Here is an 18,430-nt window from a genome sequence, read left to right as displayed (position 1 = left end):
TTATTTGTAAGTATGATTACAAAAATAAAGGAAGGATTTGGTATACTTTGGGGAGCCAAATTAAAAAGTGAACAGAGGAAAGTACAATGTTAATTTCACAGCCACATTAATTTATGATTAGCCATTAATCCATATACTGTACAATCCAAAACAAAGATGCTAAATGAACTCTCATTGAGAAATGTAATCCGTTCTACTTTGGATTATCTAATAGTTTTGAAAAGTCCAATTGGATCTAATTTGACTTTTCTCAGATTCTAAAGTAGGATTAACACCTACATTTTATTATTTTCAGGTCATGGGAGAAAACTACTGTATGTAAAAGGGCTTGGAATCCATTTATCTATCTTTCTGGCATCAGAATAACTCTCTAAAAACAACATAACTGGACTAAACTTCGTTGGAGAACTCACAAAAGAAAATGGGCTACATCCAGGCAAGGGCTGTAGAAAAGAGAAAATTCAACAAAAAAAATATCCCCCAATGAATTCCTATGAGAAAAGCAGTTTGGAATATTGCCAACTGTTCCATTCTGAGCCCCCCTTTCTCCCCCCCCCCCCAGTGGAGTATCTAGTGTAGGCCTATTGTAAGAGAGGAGGGAAAGAATATAGAGGCTGTAAGAATTATCCGGCTTGTTATTCTTTCCAGTCCAGTGTAACATTGCAAAGAAATTGTACAAAGGGGCTTTGGACTCAACAATCTGTCAGTGGGGTAGCTCTCTGAAAACAGGAGAACAAGACTAAATTTGGTCTGGGAAAAGAGGGCAAAAGAAATATGAATTGACCCCATCAAGCTGGAAGCTATACAGAAAAAAATAGAACAAAAACTTCCTGAGTGATTCCCTATCGGAGAGATGGGGTGGCCGCAGCTGGAGCACTCGTGACAATTCCATTCTAAGTCCTGCTCCTTGGTCATGGACCTCCCAGAGAAATACTTGCAACCCATTCTGACCTTCTCAGAGCACACAAACAGAAGGCCAATGTTGATGGGGAATAGAAGAAGAGAATGATAGGAATGCAAGATGAGGGGGGGGGAAACCACCATATTTTTCAGAGTATAAGACGCAGCTTCACCCCCCCCAAAAAAGTGAGTGAAAATTTAGGTACATTTTATAGACTGAATAGGAACGTTTTGGGCCTCCCAAAGCCTTCATGCATCACGTTTTTGCCCTCCCTGGCCCCAGAAGCATTCTGCAGTGCTCCGTACATCCTGTTTTACCCAAAAACTGGCCCATTTGTGGGCTAGCAAACCCTTTGTATGTCACATTTATGTTCTCCCAGGCTCCCAGAAGCATTCTGCAGGCCAAAAACAGGTGTATTTTTGGGCTCCCAAGCTCTCTGTGCATCATATTTTTGCCCTTCCAGGCCTCCAGAAGCACTCTGCACACCAAAAACAGGCACGTTTTGTGAAAAAGTACTTCTGGGGGACGGGAAGGGCACACAACTCTGAATCAGCAGAAAAGGTAAGTTAAATGTGTTACTGACTACCAGAAACTAAAATGTCTTATCAGATGCATTAACAGAAAAAGATTCATGATACAGGGTTAATTATGGAAAAGTTTACAACCATAGTTCATCATCTCAAATATAATTAGGGCAACCATGTTAGGGTTACAAAAATGTGACCGCCAAATTTCAGCTGTCTAGATTTTTGCAGTTCAGTTCTGATCACCCTAATATCATTCCCTTTGCCCTGTTACGAATGTGTACAAGTGTCTGAAAAATTCAGAAAAAAATGAAAAGTGGTGCTGAATTGGACAGCTTATCCTAGTCCCAACATATACTGTACGTGCTAAGTTTGGATGCTTGTATAAGTGAAGAATGATATAATTGGGATTACCAGATCAGGCTGCACAAATCTGAACAACCATTGAGTGGTATACTTTCCATAATAGTGATACCAAGTTCTAACATAGCATTCTACAGTACAGTGGTACCTCTACCTAAAAATACCTCTATGAACTTTTCTAGATAAGAACCGGGTGTTCAAGATTATTTTGCCTCTTCTCAAGAACTGTTTTCCACTTACAAACCCGAGCCTCCGAAACTGTAACCGGAAAAGGCAAGGAGAAGCCTCTGTGGGGCCTCTCTAGGAATCTCCTGGGAGAAAAGAGGGTCTCCACACTCCCTGTGGTTTCCTCAATTGCTCACATTATTTGCTTTTACATTGATTCCTATGGGAAAAATTGCTTCTTCTTACAAACCTTTCTACTTAAGAACCTGGTCACAGAACGAATTAAGTTCGTAAGTAGAGGTACCACTGTATTTCCCTATGATGCTCTAAAGAATTTTCCTAACAATCAATTGCAACATCTTTTAAATTAATTTTTTAAACTGATAAAAAGTCACAGGTAATATTGAGCACAAGTGTTAAACGTTTAGGATAACAACAATTTTTATTGCCATTAATGCTCCAGAAAAGAAGCTTTGCCATTTTGACCAAAGTTCTGAGAGCTCTTTTAAGACATATTGGTGTTCTGAAAAGAATTACAAAGTAATTTGACAGGATGGAAGTTGTTTAGAACATTTCACTTTACTGCAGATATAAAATCTGAAAAGGGGGGGTGGGGGAGATGAATGTGCTTAGTCCATAAAAGAAAAAAGAGAGAAAATAACATAAATTATTTTTAAATACCTCAAAAAAACAAGACTACCTTGCTATGATACTTGAGTAACAGATATGGAATAATGTATAAGTTACACAAAGGCAAAATTCTAACAGAACATTAGGGGGAAAACCTCCCTCACTGTAAAATCAATCAATGGTATGCTTTCCTTCACTGAATCTTTTCAAGCAGCTATCTGCTGGAGATCCTTTATTTTCCATTCTTGCACTGAACAAGGGAACTGAATGCTAAAATAATTCCTTCCTCTAAAATCTTATGCATAATTAGTTTAGAATAAGTTCCATTGAGCACAGTAGTGTTTTTAGAAAGTATGCACAGGCTTAGATTTTTTAGAGCAACTGTAAAGAAATACAATATCCACCAACCAACTATGGTAATTGGAAAATAGAAAACCAACTCAGATTCTGCACATTTACTGAGGTACATGTAATTTAGGTAATTTCTGCTCTAATATTGTCTTCTACAATCATCAAACTATTGTTGTGTCAAAATATATGTAGACAGAACTTTTATTACTTCAGATTAGAGCTATACTACCTTGATTTAAAGTTTCTATGTCCCAGACTATTTGCTATTATCTTTTTTTCAACTTCCCTGTTAGCCTAATTTTAGAATTGTACGCGGCATCAGGAAATTGAAAATCATGCAGAATAAAGTAATGGTAATCCACTTCCAGAGTATTGCCAAGAAAACTACACAGAATAAGGTGCAACAATTATTTAATATTGTAGTTAGTTATTACTTTACCAACATTAGGTAACAGAAATAAGTTACAAAATGTTTTGCAGTTTCTATCACCAAGTCACTTATATCAGTTGCTATGAATAGTCCTACTGTCCTCTTACAGTATTTATTATATGACATTTCTTCAGTAACCTCATTTACACAGTATTCTGTATATTTAACAAACTCAAAAAGCTACAAAACCACAAGTGAGTTTCCAAGAGCCAATGAATAGTTTCAGATTACTAAATATATTTTTATTATCTTGAATTTCAGACTTCCCTAAAATTAAAAGAATGGGAAAACTTCAGAGCAATTACAAACAAGCAAGTTTGTCCTGCCACAAGATTAAATAGGGCAGAAAGGCAGCAAAATATAAGCCTCTTTAGGACCACATCTAATTAATTCAATTGCAATAAACTAGATTCCTTAAACTACCATATTTTTCGGTCTATAAGACGCATCTTTTTCCTCCCTAAAAGAGGCTGATAATTTGGGTGCATCTTATACTCTGAATGTAGTTTTTTTTCAAACCCCAATTAGCTGCTAACGCTCTTCCCAGCTCTTACCTTGCAGCCTCTTTTATGGGTTACTCTCTGCAAAGAATGTTTTACAAACCCTGTCTTTGTAGGGCTTTTTTCATTGCTTTACTTGCTCCAGATGTTTCTTTCCAGCCCTAACCAGGTGCTATTAATGTTCCCAAGCTCTTTCATTGTTACTGGCTGAGAAGAATGATTTCCAAGCCCTAAGGCTTTGCAGGTTTTTCCCTCATTGATCTAACTTGCTCCAAATGTTTCTTTCTAGCCCTAACCAGGTGCTAACGATGTTCCCAGCTATTACCCGCTTGCAAGCTCTTTCATTGTTACTCTCTGCAAAGAAGAATGTTTTCCAAGCCCTAAGTCTTTGTAGGGTTTTTCCCATTGTTCTACTTGTTCAGACTGTTTCTTTCCAGGTGCTAATGATGTTCCCAGCTCTTACAGGCTTGCAAACTCTTTCATTGTTACTCTCTCAGAATAATTTTTTTAAACCCTTAACCAGGGGATAAAATAATGTGCTGAAGCTGACCTGACTAAGGACGCTAGCCAGATGAACACCTGGTAAGCAGATTCTTTTCCCTATTTTCCTCCCCCAAAACTAAGGTATGTCTTATATTCCAGTGCATTTTATACTCCAATAAATTCGGTAGTCTGGAAACACACTGAATAATAATCCAATGACAAGAAATGAGTAGGAGTTATGCATGTTGTCATCCAAAAAATTCCAAAGAAACAAGTTGAGGAAGGCTGTAATATAGTCTATCACAGTGTTTCCCAACCTTGGTAACTTGAAAATATTTGGACTTTTAACTCCCAGAATTCCCCAGCCAGCATTTGCTGGCTGGGGAATTCTGGGAGTTGAAGTCCGGATATCTTCAAGTTGCCAAGGTTGGGAAACACTGGTCTATCACAACTTAGATTAGTCCATATTTTTTTAACCACTAAACATCAGTAAATTCACCAAGTTTTTACTATTATATACACAGACCTAGAATTATATCTCATGCATGGTTTTGGGTGCTTCCAGACAAGATTATTTTCCTTAATTTAGACTGCTACATTTGTCAGGTTTTGAGGAAGGGTGGGCAGGAGATGATTGGAGGAGGATCAAAAGATGGGATGGGTAGCCTGTACCTATTCTTTGGGACCAGCAGAAGCTTAAGGCATCCTTTGTCTTCTTGCTGTTTCCTAATAATGATGTACTCCCCCCCCCATTTTTCATTTAAAATGTTTCAGATGTTTACAAACAAGGCTTTGATTTTCAAGCACACTGTGTAAAACATGGTGTTCATGGGGAAATTTAAGGGCTTTCAAACAGGGAAGGTTTCTAGCTCTGCCAATTAAAATATATTGTAGGCTTTTAAAAAAGTATTTTTAATTAACACCCCCCCCCCCAAAAGAAAAACAATGAAGCAGCAGAGAAAAAGGCAGGAGGATTGCAAACAAAGGATTATGCCATCTGGACCTTCTGTAAAATATTGGGGGGGAATGAAAGGTTTATGTGGAAAACATAAGCCTTCCACTTATAACCATTTCTGTTCTCATAGTTTTCTCTGACCTTTTTTTTCCCCTCAAGGGGGCTTCTCACAGAATTGCATCCCCAATACTACAAATCAAGGACCATTGTGCAACAACTCTTCTTTCTTAAGGGGGGGGGGGAGATTAAGAAGGAATGGGAAAAGACATAAGAAGGAATGGCAAAAGACATAAAAAGACCGATATTCTTTTATAGATTGGACAAAAGGATTAATCTGTGACTACTGAAAAGAAGGCATTTGTCTGGTTTAAGAACTTCACACATGTGGTTACTATCTAAAAAAAAACATTCTGGGATTTTTAATCAACTCTTTTTATGATTAATATACCAATGTTATTATCTGGCATACTGTCCTGCACACAATATTCTCAGTTCAATTCTGTGCAACATACAGAGATTTTTAGTATTTTTACGGATGGTTCATTATACAGTATTCCTCCTCCAAGAAACCACTTTATCCTGGCTTGGATACATTTTCCCCTCCCTCTACAGTTTCATATACAGTAATTGGTTTTCTGGCAAATCTGAATTTAATTTCTCCTCCGTTTATCTTATTTGGGGAGGAAACTTCACAGTCACAGGAGGGTTGTTTTTTTTTTTAAAAAAAAAAACTAGCCTTGTATCAAAGGATGGATGGATGGAAAGGAAGGAAGGAAGGAAGGAAGGAAATCCCGAGAGCTGGAGGGGCAGCTGTGAGGCATAACTGCATAAAGTGGCGATCGGCCCGAAGCCTTGTTTCAAGAAGCAACGGGCAGAATAGCTGGCTGCGCAGTGGTTATCTTTCGACTGGGAGCACCTCAGCATTTGTGAAGTAAAAGCAGGGACGCCTGAGGGGAAGAGAGGAGAAAGCAGCCAACAGCGGCCCTCGCAGGCGGACTGGGAATGGAGGTTTCGGCAGCAGCGGGCGTCGGGATGGGAAGAGGCGGCTCAAAGCAGCTAGCTAGGCTAAGAAAACGGGCCTTTTCCCGGGCTACTTTGAGGCGGGGGGGGGGGGACCCAACTTATTCTGTGGAAAAGGCGGCGCTATTAAAAACGCTCGGAGCCGGGCGAGAGCTAACTAGACGGCGGCCCAGTTCCAGTGAAGGGCTACCAAAATGTTTACTACCACATTGTGGGCGTGGCTTATGCATTTTCTTCCAACATCTTTCAGCGCAAATTGGGTGCTCTGGGGTAGAGCTCCATTTTCGCTACCCCACTGCGTCCCCCCTCCCCGTGTCCGGGCAGTAGCCCACCCGTGTCCAGTTCTCTCCTAAAATGGGAGGACTGGAAAGCGGCCGCGCTGGAGGATCATCATTGTCTGCTAATAAAAGCCCGCCGGGGGGGGGGGGGTTGGGGTTGGCGGGAAAAACCGTCCCGGAAAGCGTCGCCGTTATAATAAGCAAAGCTACCTTTTCTCCCGTCACGACGTGCAAGCCTTCCCGCACTTTGGCGAAAGAGCCTTCTCCCAACTTGCGGCCGATCAGGTAGTTGCCGACCCGCTTGGTGTGCTGGAATTCTCGGATGCGCTCCCGGGAGGCCGAAGCGTTGACCCAGGCGGCCAGGAAAGTCCCCTCCGGACTGAGGGGGGGCGTCGTGGGCTCGTCGTCGCTGCCGAAGCTCGCCGCCGCGGGCTCGCTCAAAAGCCCGTCGCCAGCGGCCGCCGGCATCCTGCTCTATAGAGGCTTTTGCAAGAGAAGCGCGGCGGCGTCTCCGGATCGAAAGCTCGGGCTGCGGGGCTCGTTCCCGCCGCTTTGCACGCTCTGCAAAAAAAAGAAGCCGCCTCTCTCTGCTTGCTGCTGCTGCTGCTCTGCTTGTAAGTCTGCAGCACCCGCTCGCCAATGTGATCCGCACCCGGGAGTCCACGTGGGGAGCTGAATGATGGACCGAAGCGCTTTTTTTTGTTTCTTGTCAATGAAAATTATGGCCAAAAAAAAAAAGCAAGGTCCCCGATTCCCCGGGAGTCCAGCCTTGGCTTTGCCGCGATTCCAAGATTGCTACGACGATCCCGGGCTTCTCGGCTTTAGGGCGAGTGAGCAGCGCAGCTCCACCAACGCCAAAGGCTTCTCCTGCTCACGTTGAAGAGGGAACCTGAGCCAGCTCCCGCAGATCGATTGTCTCCAGCCTCCTTGGAAGCCAGTTGGCTGCCGTGGCTTCATTGGATCTGTCGATCACTTGTCCCCTCCCCTCTTGTACACCGTGCCTGGCTTAGCTGCCTCGCTCTCTCCCGGTGCTGCTGCTTGGGGGCTCCTTTCCCCCCATCCCCGGCTGGGGAGGGGGAATGGGAAGCGGAGACTTTCATTCAGGCTGAGTTCTCTCGCTTAAGGGATGGATTGCGATAAAAAGAAATCATGACATTCGGCGACGGTGGGGGGGGGGGTCTGGAAGTTCGGGTGACTCCCCCCCCCCGTTTTACTGAGTGCGATTTGCCTTCAGCACAAAAAAGCCGAGCCGCATCACGAGGAAACTCGTTTCTGCGGAACGTTAAACACACGAGCTACCTTAAATGCACGAAGATGCTGCATATTTCTATAATTAGGACGCTCGAAGCGGTGTCTTAGGCTCTTTGCGTGTTTTTTTTCCTGAGCAAAGCGGTTCCTTTTTCTCAATATCTTTTATTTTTACCCTGACGATTATAACCCTCTCTACCTACTTATCTACCTACCTACCTATCTCTATCTCTTTATATCTATCTATCCATCCATCTATCTACCTACCGGTATATCTATTATTATTATTGTTTATTTATTATTTATTTATTAGACTTGTATGCCACCCCTCTCCGGAGACACAGGGTGGCTCACAGCTTACAATACAAAAAAATATATGTGCAAATCTAATAATTAAAACTATGACTAAAATCCCATTACCTTAAAACACAATCAATATTCCACAATCATATCCATACATAACATTTAATGGTCAGAGGGGGGGGGAGGCATGTACTAACTGCCCCATGCCTGGTGACAGATGGGTCTTAAGGATCTGGCAAAAGGCGAGGAGGGTGGGGTCAGTTTGAATCTCTGGAGGGAGCTGATTCCAGAGGGTCGGGGCTGCCACATAGAAGGCTCTTCCCCTAGGCCCCGCCAGACGACATTGTCTGGTCCACGGGAGCTGGAGAAGGCCAACTCTGTGGGACCTGATCGGCCGCTGGGATGTATGTTGCAGAAGACAGTCCCATAAGTAATCTGGTCCGAATCTCTCTCTCTCTCTCTCTCTCTCTCTCTCTCTCTCTCTCTCTCTCTCTCTCTCTCTCTCTCTCTCTCTCTATCTATCTACTGTATCTATTCAATCAGTCAAGTAGTATTGGTAGCATACAAACAGAACAATGTTTACATATATGATACTAGTAAGAGAAACATTAGGATAGGGGTCAATAGGTACTCTGGTGTACTTAATGCACGCTCCTTAGTGACCTCTTGGGAATCGAGTGAGGTCAACAGTGGATAGTCTAAGGGAAAATTTGGGGGGGTTAGGTGACGATACTACAGAGTCTGGTAGTGAATTCCATGCGTTAACTATTCGGTTACTAAAGTTGTATTTCCTGCAGTCGGGTTTGGAGTGGTTTACTTTAAGTTTGTATCTGTTGTGTGCTCATGTGTTGTCGTGGTTGGAGATGAAGTAGTCGTTGACTGGAAGGATGTTGCAGATGATTTTATGGGCTATGCTTAGATTGTGTTTAAGGTGACGTAGTTCTAAGCTTTCTAAGCCTAGGGTTGTAAGTCCAATGAGACCTTTTGTGACACTTTTTAATGACACCTTTTGTGCTTCAAAAGCATTTTACTTTGTTTTCACTGTTTTCTGTGGGAGAAATGAGCTTCCGAGCTCAGATCGTGACAGCTCTGCCAGTAGAAATATAATGCTTCTTGCTTCCCTTTTCTGTGGATAAAGATTTGAAGCTGAAATGGCAGTTTTCCCTAGCAGCTGGAAGAAAAGAGCCACTTTTTCTTGTACATTATTTTAATTTGGAGCACTTGTCTCCATTATCGAGGTCTTGTTTTATCTTAAACCTAGCTTAATAGCTTGGTAATATAGCAAGTGTAGCATTCTTGAGTACTTTGTTCATCATACTTCTATATGCATAAAAATGGAGACTATGAATAAATGTGAAACTGTCAGAACAATTTAATACCCGACAAAATAAAAGAGAACAGCTGTGGATCCAACAAATCTGCCTCCAGCTGAGCGATCCCAAAGACTGAATCAAAAACATTTCGGTTGCCACACAGACATTGCTCAAAATACTTTCACATATGGTAATTCCTTTAAACAGGGCTTGTAAACATTTTTTCCAGCATGAGCCAAAACAGAAAAAGGGGGGGGGGGGGTTGGAGTTAGCAAGTAGAATTTGTAGAAATATGAAAAGGCTACCCTATAAGTTTTGATAAAGTAATTACAATAAAGTAATCAGCTTCAAAGAAGAGTGATATTTCAGTGGGAGTCCATTCTAAGTATGGAAACATTGAAGATTGTTCAGTATTGACTTTGGTATATAATATATATGTTCTGCCGGGCTCTATGGTATGAGTCTCCCAAAAATTCAAGGGTACAAATTTCAGACACACACACATACTTGAAAATTCAAAAACAAAGTTCTTTATCACAAAATTCAAAAGAAACAAAGCACCCTTTTTGTATTGCAAAGAGCATTCATCACAAAACAACCTTGTAGGTTGTACAATCCCCTTAACCACTCCTTAAGTACTTAGCTAGCAGCTGTGAAGAAACGTCACAGCCCTTCTTCCAGCACGAAGTGAGACACACACACTTTGCTCTGCTTGGTTTCAAAATCATGAAAAATCAACAAACAAAGTTTGGAAACAGCAAGGCACAGTCCTGAAGAAACAACGATCAGCCAAACTAGCACGCTGCTATTTATATCAGCAGCTCTAATTACTTCCTCAATTGGTCTCTTCGATGCATAATTCTGCGCCTGCGTGGGTCTAACACTTCCTCATCCGAATCGACCGAAGATAATGGAGATTGGCTTCCTGGGCTTTGTGCCAAGCCCCCCTCTTCCAAGTCACCCCCGCCTTCTTCTTCGTCCGACTACCTGACTCTGTCGGCAATAAAACAGGCCTATGACATGTTGATGTTTCCCTTGCATCCACCTCCACATTCCTTGGGGCAGGAGCTGGGTCAGAGCCAACCACAACAATATAATAACAATATTTTTTCTTTAGTTCATTCATGTCCAATTCTGGACAGGTTCCTGCAGTTTTCAGAAATATTTTTCCATTGCCCCTTTCCTAGAGCTGAGAAAAAGCCAGTAGCCTATACTAGAGATCACAAGTGATGTCTTAACCATTACATTATACATATCTCTGGCTCTCATATTTCATGATCATGATAATTTCAAAGTCAATAAAATTAAAAAGCTTTTAAATATTTAAACTCATACCAACATATTGATCTGACAGCAACAATAATTCTGTATGAGCATATGAAAAGTACGATATATCAAACTCAAATGCATTTCAGAAAGAGTGGTGTGTGTATTTCTTATTGTAGGTAGTTCAATATATACAAGTAAGAATATAGGAAAAGCTTAAAAATATAAGAATGGCAGTTCAAATGTGAAGTAGACCCAGAGGCAGGGTTGGTTGAGAACGGTACCTTTATTCAGCTCAGCATAGGTAAGTGACTTTCAGCTAGTACCGTCTGCTCTGCTTGGGAGAAACCGCTTCTTTTATACATTTGCGGTTCCCGCCAAAGCAAGGGCAGGGCGCGTCTGAGCCAATCAGGAGCGACTTCCTGATTTCCAGCTCAGACAGCGCTTTAGCAAGGAACAAACTATTTACAGAGATACAAGGTAGCCATTACAGGATACAACACCCCTCCCTCCTTAGATGGATGCAACCATCACGAAAGCCATGTGACGAAGTCGTCCAATCTGTTGGGCCGCCGCGAGGCTCGCTCCGACCTGCGCAGCTCAGTTGTGTCCTCGCTATCGGCGGTGGAGGTTGGCTCGCTGTTGCTCCCCCGGCGCGGCTGGGGCCTAGTCGGGGCTCCCGCCGGTTGACTCGGCCTGGCTGGCACGAAGATGGCTTCGGAGGAGGACGATGGCTCGGCGTCGTTGGAGGATCCTTCTTGACCCGATAAGTCCCTTTGAATGTCTAGTAAATCGGGTTGCGAATTACAGTCTGCTGGAATGGGAGAGTTTTTGTCAGCGGTTTGCTCCAGGGGGTTTCCTATGCGTTTCCGAATGTGATCAATGTGCCGTTTCCACATTCGACCATCCTCCAATTTCACCAAATATGTTTTTGGAGCAGTCTGTTTAACAACAATTCCTTTCATCCAGTTTACACCTCCATCAAAATTTTTTACAAATACATTTTGTCCCAAATACATTTGTCTTTCTGGGTTTACATATATTGGGTCATTAGTACAAAACCTTGGGTGTAACCTATCCAGTGGGGACCTTAATTTTCTTCCCATTAGTAACTCAGCAGGATTCACGTGCATGTGAGAGTTTGGGGTAATGTGCTGGGTTAACAAGAACTGGTCTAAATTCTGTTGTACATCACCTGGGCCTGATCTGCGTAATGCTTCCTTAGCCACGCGAACATAACGTTCCGCCAACCCGTTAGCCCAGGGCGAGTAAGGCGAGATGAGTGCATGTCTGACCCCTAGGTTATCTAGGAATAATTCAAACTGCCTGGCCGTTAACTGAGGCCCATTGTCAGACACTAGGATATCGGGGCAACCATGGGTAGCGAACAGTCTGCGCAAAACCTCTGCATAGCTAGAGGTATAACAAGCAGGAAGAGGGAGATTATGATCCCGCTATATAGAATGCTGGTGAGACCACATTTGGAATACTGTGTTCAGTTCTGGAGACCTCACCTACAAAAAGATATTGACAAAATTGAACGGGTCCAAAGACGGGCTACAAGAATGGTGGAAGGTCTTAAGTATAAAACGTATCAGGAAAGACTTAATGAACTCAATCTGTATAGTCTGGAGGACAGAAGGAAAAGGGGGGACATGATCGAAACATTTAAATATATTAAAGGGTTAAATAAGGTCCAGGAGGGAAGTGTTTTTAATAGGAAAGTGAACACAAGAACAAGGGGACACAATCTGAGGTTAGTTGGGGGAAAGATCAAAAGCAACATGAGAAAATATTATTTTACTGAAAGAGTAGTAGATCCTTGGAACAAACTTCCAGCAGACGTGGTAGATAAATCCACAGTAACTGAATTTAAACATGCCTGGGATAAACATATATCCATCCTAAGATAAAATACAGAAAATAGTATAAGGGCAGACTAGATGGACCATGGGGTCTTTTTCTGCCGTCAGACTTCTATGTTTCTATGTTTCTAAAACCTTGATGGTGGCACTTGTGGTTATGTTGTTCATTGCTATGATTTCCACCCATTTGGAAAATGCATCAACCACTATTAGGAAATATTGTGACCCCACTGGCCCTGCAAAATCAATATGGACCCGTGACCAAGGCCCTGCAGGTTGCTCCCACTCTGCTGGAGTTGTTTTGGGGGGGTTAGGCCGTGATTCTTGGCATGGGTCACATTTGGCTACCCAATTCTCAATCTCAGCATCCAAACCTGGCCACCATAAATGCCCTCTAGCTAGGCCTTTCATCCTGACAATCCCAGGATGGCCCACATGTAACATTTCAAGTACCTTTTCCCTTAGGCTTTTAGGAACGATCACTCTATCCCCCCACAATAGACAACCTTTTACATATGACAATTCAAGTCTTTTGGTTTTGAAGTCACACAATTCAGGTTTCACAGAGTCATGTTGCCATCCTTTTAGTACACAGTTAACCACCTGTTTTAGGATTGGGTCTTGCTGCGTATGTGCAGCCACCTCCCTTGCAGTAGTTAGTGGGTTGTCTTCGAGCTCTATCATTAAGACATCCGCAGAAGGGGCAGGGTCCTCCACTAACTCTGCCATGGGGCACCTACTGAGGCCATCTGCGTGGTTGATGGTTTTACCCCCTTTATGGATGAGCTCGTACTGGTATCCAGAGAGGAAAAGGGCCCACCTGATTAATCTTGGGGACATAAATGGAGGAGTAGGCTTGTTGGGGGCTAAAAGGCCTAATAAAGGCTTGTGGTCGGTAACCAATTCGAAACTCCTCCCAAAAAGGTAATTATGAAACTTTTTTACTCCTGCCACTAGAGCTAGAGCCTCCTTATCTAGCTGGCTATAGTTTCTTTCAGTATTGGTCATCGTTCTTGAAAAGAAAGCAATTGGGGCCTCTGTTTTGTTAGGCAAAACGTGAGCCAGAACTCCTCCCACGCCGTATGGGGAGGCGTCGCACGTAAGCCTGATAGGTAGCGAAGTACTATACTGGACTACCACACTTTTAGAGGTCAATAACTGTTTTATTTGTACAAAGGCTTCGTGTTCAGTTCTCCCCCATGTCCAAGGGGTTTCTTTCTGTAGCAAACGGTGTAGAGGCTCTGCTGCTGTTGCCTTCTGTTTTAAAGGAGTAAAAGTTAAGAAGGCCTAAAAAGGCTTGCAATTCAGTCTTATTTTGTGGCTCTGGGGCTTCTCTAATAGCTCTCAGTTTCTCGGTGGTGGGGTGGATACCTTCCTTGTCGATTTTGTACCTAGGAATTCTACACTGTTGGTTCCCCATACGCATTTGTCAGGCTTAATTCTCAACCCTTTATCTTGAAGTCTCTGGAGTACTTCCCTAATCCTTTTGTTGAGCTGTTCTTGGTTTTCCCCTGCAATTAAGATGTCATCAAAATAGGGAATGGCCCCTTTAATCCCTGATAACAATCTTTCCATTATGCTTTGGAATATCCCTGGGGCTATGCTTACTCCAAACTGTAATCTGGTGCATTTAAAGGCACCCCTGTGAGTCACAATCGTTTGCGCATTTGCTGTCGCTTCATCGACCGGAAGCTGCTGATAAGCCTGGGCGAGGTCGATCTTTGCAAACCTTTTCCCTTCCCCCAGGGAGTGTAGGAGTTGTTGTACCACTGGAATGGGGTAAGGGTGGTGTTGGAGGGCCTTATTTAGGGTAGATTTATAGTCAGCGCAAACTCTTAAGGAGCCATCCGGTTTTAGGGGGGTGACTATGGGTGTTTCCCATGGTCCCTGCTCCACAGGAACTAGAATGCCCTGGCTTATGAGCTTATCCAGCTGCAGGTCAAGTTTGGGGAGTAGCGGAAGGGATACCCTGCGAGGTTTGAGCCGGACAGGTGGGACCTTGGGATCGATGGAGAACGAGATGGGGGGGCCTTTATACGACCCCAAGGTGGGGCTAAACACTTCAGGGAACTCTTGTAAAAAGTTAGGCATGCTATCACAGTTAACATTGCAAATACCAGAAATTTCAATTCCCAAAGGTTCCATCCAAGCCAACCCCAGGAGAGAGTGTTTAGCCCCTGTAACAACAATCATGGGTAGGGTACATTTAACATTCTTAAATACGATAGGTGCATTCACTTTGCCCAGAACAGAGATTATCCCCCCTTGAAAATCTCTAATTACCAACGAGGTTTGCACCAGCTCAGATTTAGACAGGCTAGGCATGTACAATTTAAGCTTTTCCCACGGCATAAGGGTGTATTTAGAACCCGTGTCAAGTTCCATAGAACATGGCTTGTTATTTAAACGTAAAGAAATAACAATCTTGCCCCCATTTTCTGTTGCCGTGGTATTCACGAAAAATTGAGTGTTACCTCTTGAGTAGTCGCGGTTAGCGGCTGAGTAGTTCTTACGGCTCGAAAAACGAAAAGGTCGGTTTTCTCGCGGTTGCGGTGTTTGATTCTGGAGTCGTTGGTGGCGCGGTGTGGAGAAGGTTTCCTCCGGTGCTGATGCTCTGCATGCTTCGGCGATGTGGCCCCGTTGGTTGCAGCGGCGGCATATGGCGTCCCGGAAGGGGCAACGTTGGCGCTGATGGTTTCCTCGGCAGCCGGCGCAGGGGGTGGCAGGGTGAGGAAGTCTGTGTTGTCTCGGCTGGTCTTGCAGCAGGAAACAGCTGTCCTCGTGGTGAGCTGGTGGGCTGCGGTCATCTGGGTCCTCGGCGCGGGAGAACGTGGAGTCTATCTTGGCGATGACTTCTTTCTTTTCGTGATCTATCAGCTCTTTAGCAGCGGCGTCGGCGACCTCTGCGGTTTGCGCTAGCTTAATCACAGTTTGTAGGGTTGGTTTGTCTTCGGTGAGGAGTTTGTTCCTGACCGCGGCGTTTCTCATGCCAAAGACTAAGGCATCGGTGAGGCGAGCTTCCGGGTTGTCAAACTTGCATTTCGCAAGCACCGTTCGAAGTCGCGTTGCAAATTGGTTGACTGATTCCGCTTCGCGCTGAGCCATTCTAGAAAATTGGTGCCGGAAAACCATGGCTGGTTTTGTTGGCTTGAAATGGCTTGCGAGCTTGTCTTGTAGGATGTCCCAAGTGACTGATCTTGCCGGCAGCGGGTCGGTGAGAGTCTGGGCGAGGGCGCGGATTTCTGGACCGTAGTAATTTAGGAAGATGGCCCGTCTACGATCGGCGTCGGCATCCCGTATTCCTGCTGCCTCGAGGAAAATCTCGAAGCTGGCTAGGTAGTCGTCCCAGGAAGTCTTTTCGGGGTCGAAGAACTCAGGAGCCCGGCCGATTTGGAAATTGTTCATGTTACACGCGTTGTTTCTTTCGTCCGTCGTCGCCAGTGAAGTAGACCCAGAGGCAGGGTTGGTTGAGAACGGTACCTTTATTCAGCTCAGCATAGGTAAGTGACTTTCAGCTAGTACCGTCTGCTCTGCTTGGGAGAAACCGCTTCTTTTATACATTTGCGGTTCCCGCCAAAGCAAGGGCAGGGCGCGTCTGAGCTAATCAGGAGCGACTTCCTGATTTCCAGCTCAGACAGCGCTTTAGCAAGGAACAAACTATTTACAGAGATACAAGGTAGCTATTACAGGATACAACAAAATGCCTCTAGGACAGTGTTGGCAAACCTTTTTTTCCTCGGGTGCCGAAAGAGCATACACGCGCACTATCGCGCACATGCAAGTGCCCTTACCCATAATTGAATGCCCAGAAAGGGCAAAAATAGTTCATGTTTTGCCCTCTCCAGGCTCCAGACACTTCCCTCAAGCCGGAGGAGGGTAAAAACTCCCTCTCCCATCCCCCCAGAAGCTCTCTGAAAGCAAAAAATGCCCTTCCAGAGCCTCTGTGCAAGGCAAAAATCAGCTGGCCGGGCCACACATGCATGTTGGAACTCAGCTAAGGCAATGGCTCGCGTGCCAGCAGATATGGCTTCACGTGCCACCAGTGGCACCTGTGCCATAACTTCGCCATCACTGCTCTAGGACATTCACTAGCAAGACAGTATTATTATTATTATTATTATTATTATTATTATTATTATTATTATTTTGTATTTGTGTGCTGCCCTCTCTGTAGACTCGGGGCGGCTAACAACAATGATAAAAACAACATGTAACAATCCAATACTAAAACAACCAAAAACCCTTATTATAAAACCAATCATACACGCAAACATACCATGCATAAATTGTAAGGCCTAGGGGGAAGAAATATCTCAATTCCCCAAAGCCTGACGGCAGAGGTGGGTTTTAAGGAGCTTACGAAAGGCGAGGAGGGTGGGGGCAATTCTAATCTCTGGGGGGAGCTGGTTCCAGAGGGCCGGGGCCGCCACAGAGAAGGCTCTTCCCCTGGGTCCCGCCAAACGACATTGTTTAGTTGACGGGACTCGGAGAAGGCCCACTCTGTGGGACCTAACTGGTCGCTGGGATTCGTGCAGCAGAAGGCGATCCCGGAGATAGCCCTTTTTACTTTCCCCCCTAGAATTGGTATTTAATGCTGCTACAAAGATTAACCACTGTTGATGTATAAGTGTTTGATTATTTTTTAAAAAGATTTAATTGGTTACCAGTTATGCATTTCATAGTTTTAACAATACATTCTTTACAGAAGTACTTATTAAAAATTTGTAAGGAATTTAACAATTCTAGGTTTTTATATTGTAATATAAAGGCAGGAATTCCATTTTCTATATAATACATGCTTTTCATAACTGCATTATGTCTTCCTAAGACATCTTTTTTCTGATGACCTGAAATTTTGGTTAATTTTTTCTCTTCTTCCAATTTTACAATTTTTGGAAATGCAGTGACTAAAACATTTAACTTCTTTAAGATTCCTTGGGTGGATGGTGATTTGCTTATTCATTTTGTCTGGAATGACTATCACTTCATTTATTTTCCCTTACTAATTATACTGCTTTTCTGATTTTTCTTCTGAAAAAGGCAGTTAAGAAAACAGTTCTGTTTTAGGTCTAAATCAATGAAAACCCTTGGGAAAAAATACCCTTCATTAATTTCTCTGGAATTTCCTTAGTCTTTTTTTAACACAATATAAAACCCATCCTTGCAGACACTTAACTCTTTATTCAGCAACAGACATGACTGGGCAGAAGAGTCAAAGATATGATGTCAAAATAGTAAGAGTAAAACAGAAGCGAATAGACAACAGCTGCTGAACTATGTTTATGTAGCAGGATTGTGGTTTTTTTGATCCTGAGAAAGCTTGCCAGATTTCTATTTTGCACCACCTCTTTTTCTATTTTCAATTTCAATGTTTGTATGGGGACTGGACCTACTAAGATCTACAGATTCAGCTTTATGCTATATATCTTAGTCCCACTGATCCAACAAGATCCTTGCAGATTTCTTGTTTAGAATAGGGTTTTTTTTGTTGCTGACTGAAATTACAGTGTTCCCTCGCTTTTCGCGGGGGATGCGTTCCGAGACAGTCCGCGAAAGTCGAATTTCCGCGAAGTAGAGATGCGGAAGTAAATACACTATTTTTGGCTATGAACAGTATCACAAGCCTTCCCTTAACACTTTAAACCCCTAAATTGCAATTTTCCATTCCCTTAGCAACCATTCAGATTATTACTCACCATGTTTATTTATTAAAGTTTATTAAAAAAAATATTTATTAAAGGCAGACAAAAGTTTGGCGATGACATATGACATCATCGGGTGGGAAAAACCGTGGTATCGGGGAAAAACCTGCTAAGTAGTTTTTAATTAATATTT

General features: G+C 43.3%; 1 protein-coding gene across 4 annotated transcripts in view; it reads right to left on the bottom strand.

Annotated features, from left to right (window-relative positions):
• Positions 1-18,430, bottom strand: part of HUNK (hormonally up-regulated Neu-associated kinase) — a 122,677-nt gene that overhangs the window by 66,091 nt on the left and 38,156 nt on the right. Inside the window, exon 1 of one of the 4 annotated variants that reach the window (XM_070750322.1) lies at positions 6,811-7,484. The exons of 1 other annotated variant lie outside the window; for it this stretch is intronic. In XM_070750322.1, coding sequence (XP_070606423.1) covers positions 6,811-7,068 — 258 coding nt within the window. In that variant the 5' untranslated portion in view covers positions 7,069-7,484. Of the gene's footprint in view, positions 1-6,810; positions 7,485-18,430 lie in introns of those variants that run through there. 2 more of the 4 variants (XM_070750320.1, XM_070750321.1) reach the window with 2 other exon arrangements.

The sequence above is a fragment of the Erythrolamprus reginae genome, chromosome 4, assembly GCF_031021105.1.
Source record: "Erythrolamprus reginae isolate rEryReg1 chromosome 4, rEryReg1.hap1, whole genome shotgun sequence".
In the NCBI taxonomy this organism is placed as follows: Eukaryota; Metazoa; Chordata; class Lepidosauria; order Squamata; family Dipsadidae; genus Erythrolamprus; species Erythrolamprus reginae.
The sequence above is the reverse complement of the archived record's forward strand: the minus strand, read 5'-3'. Positions and strand labels throughout refer to the sequence as shown.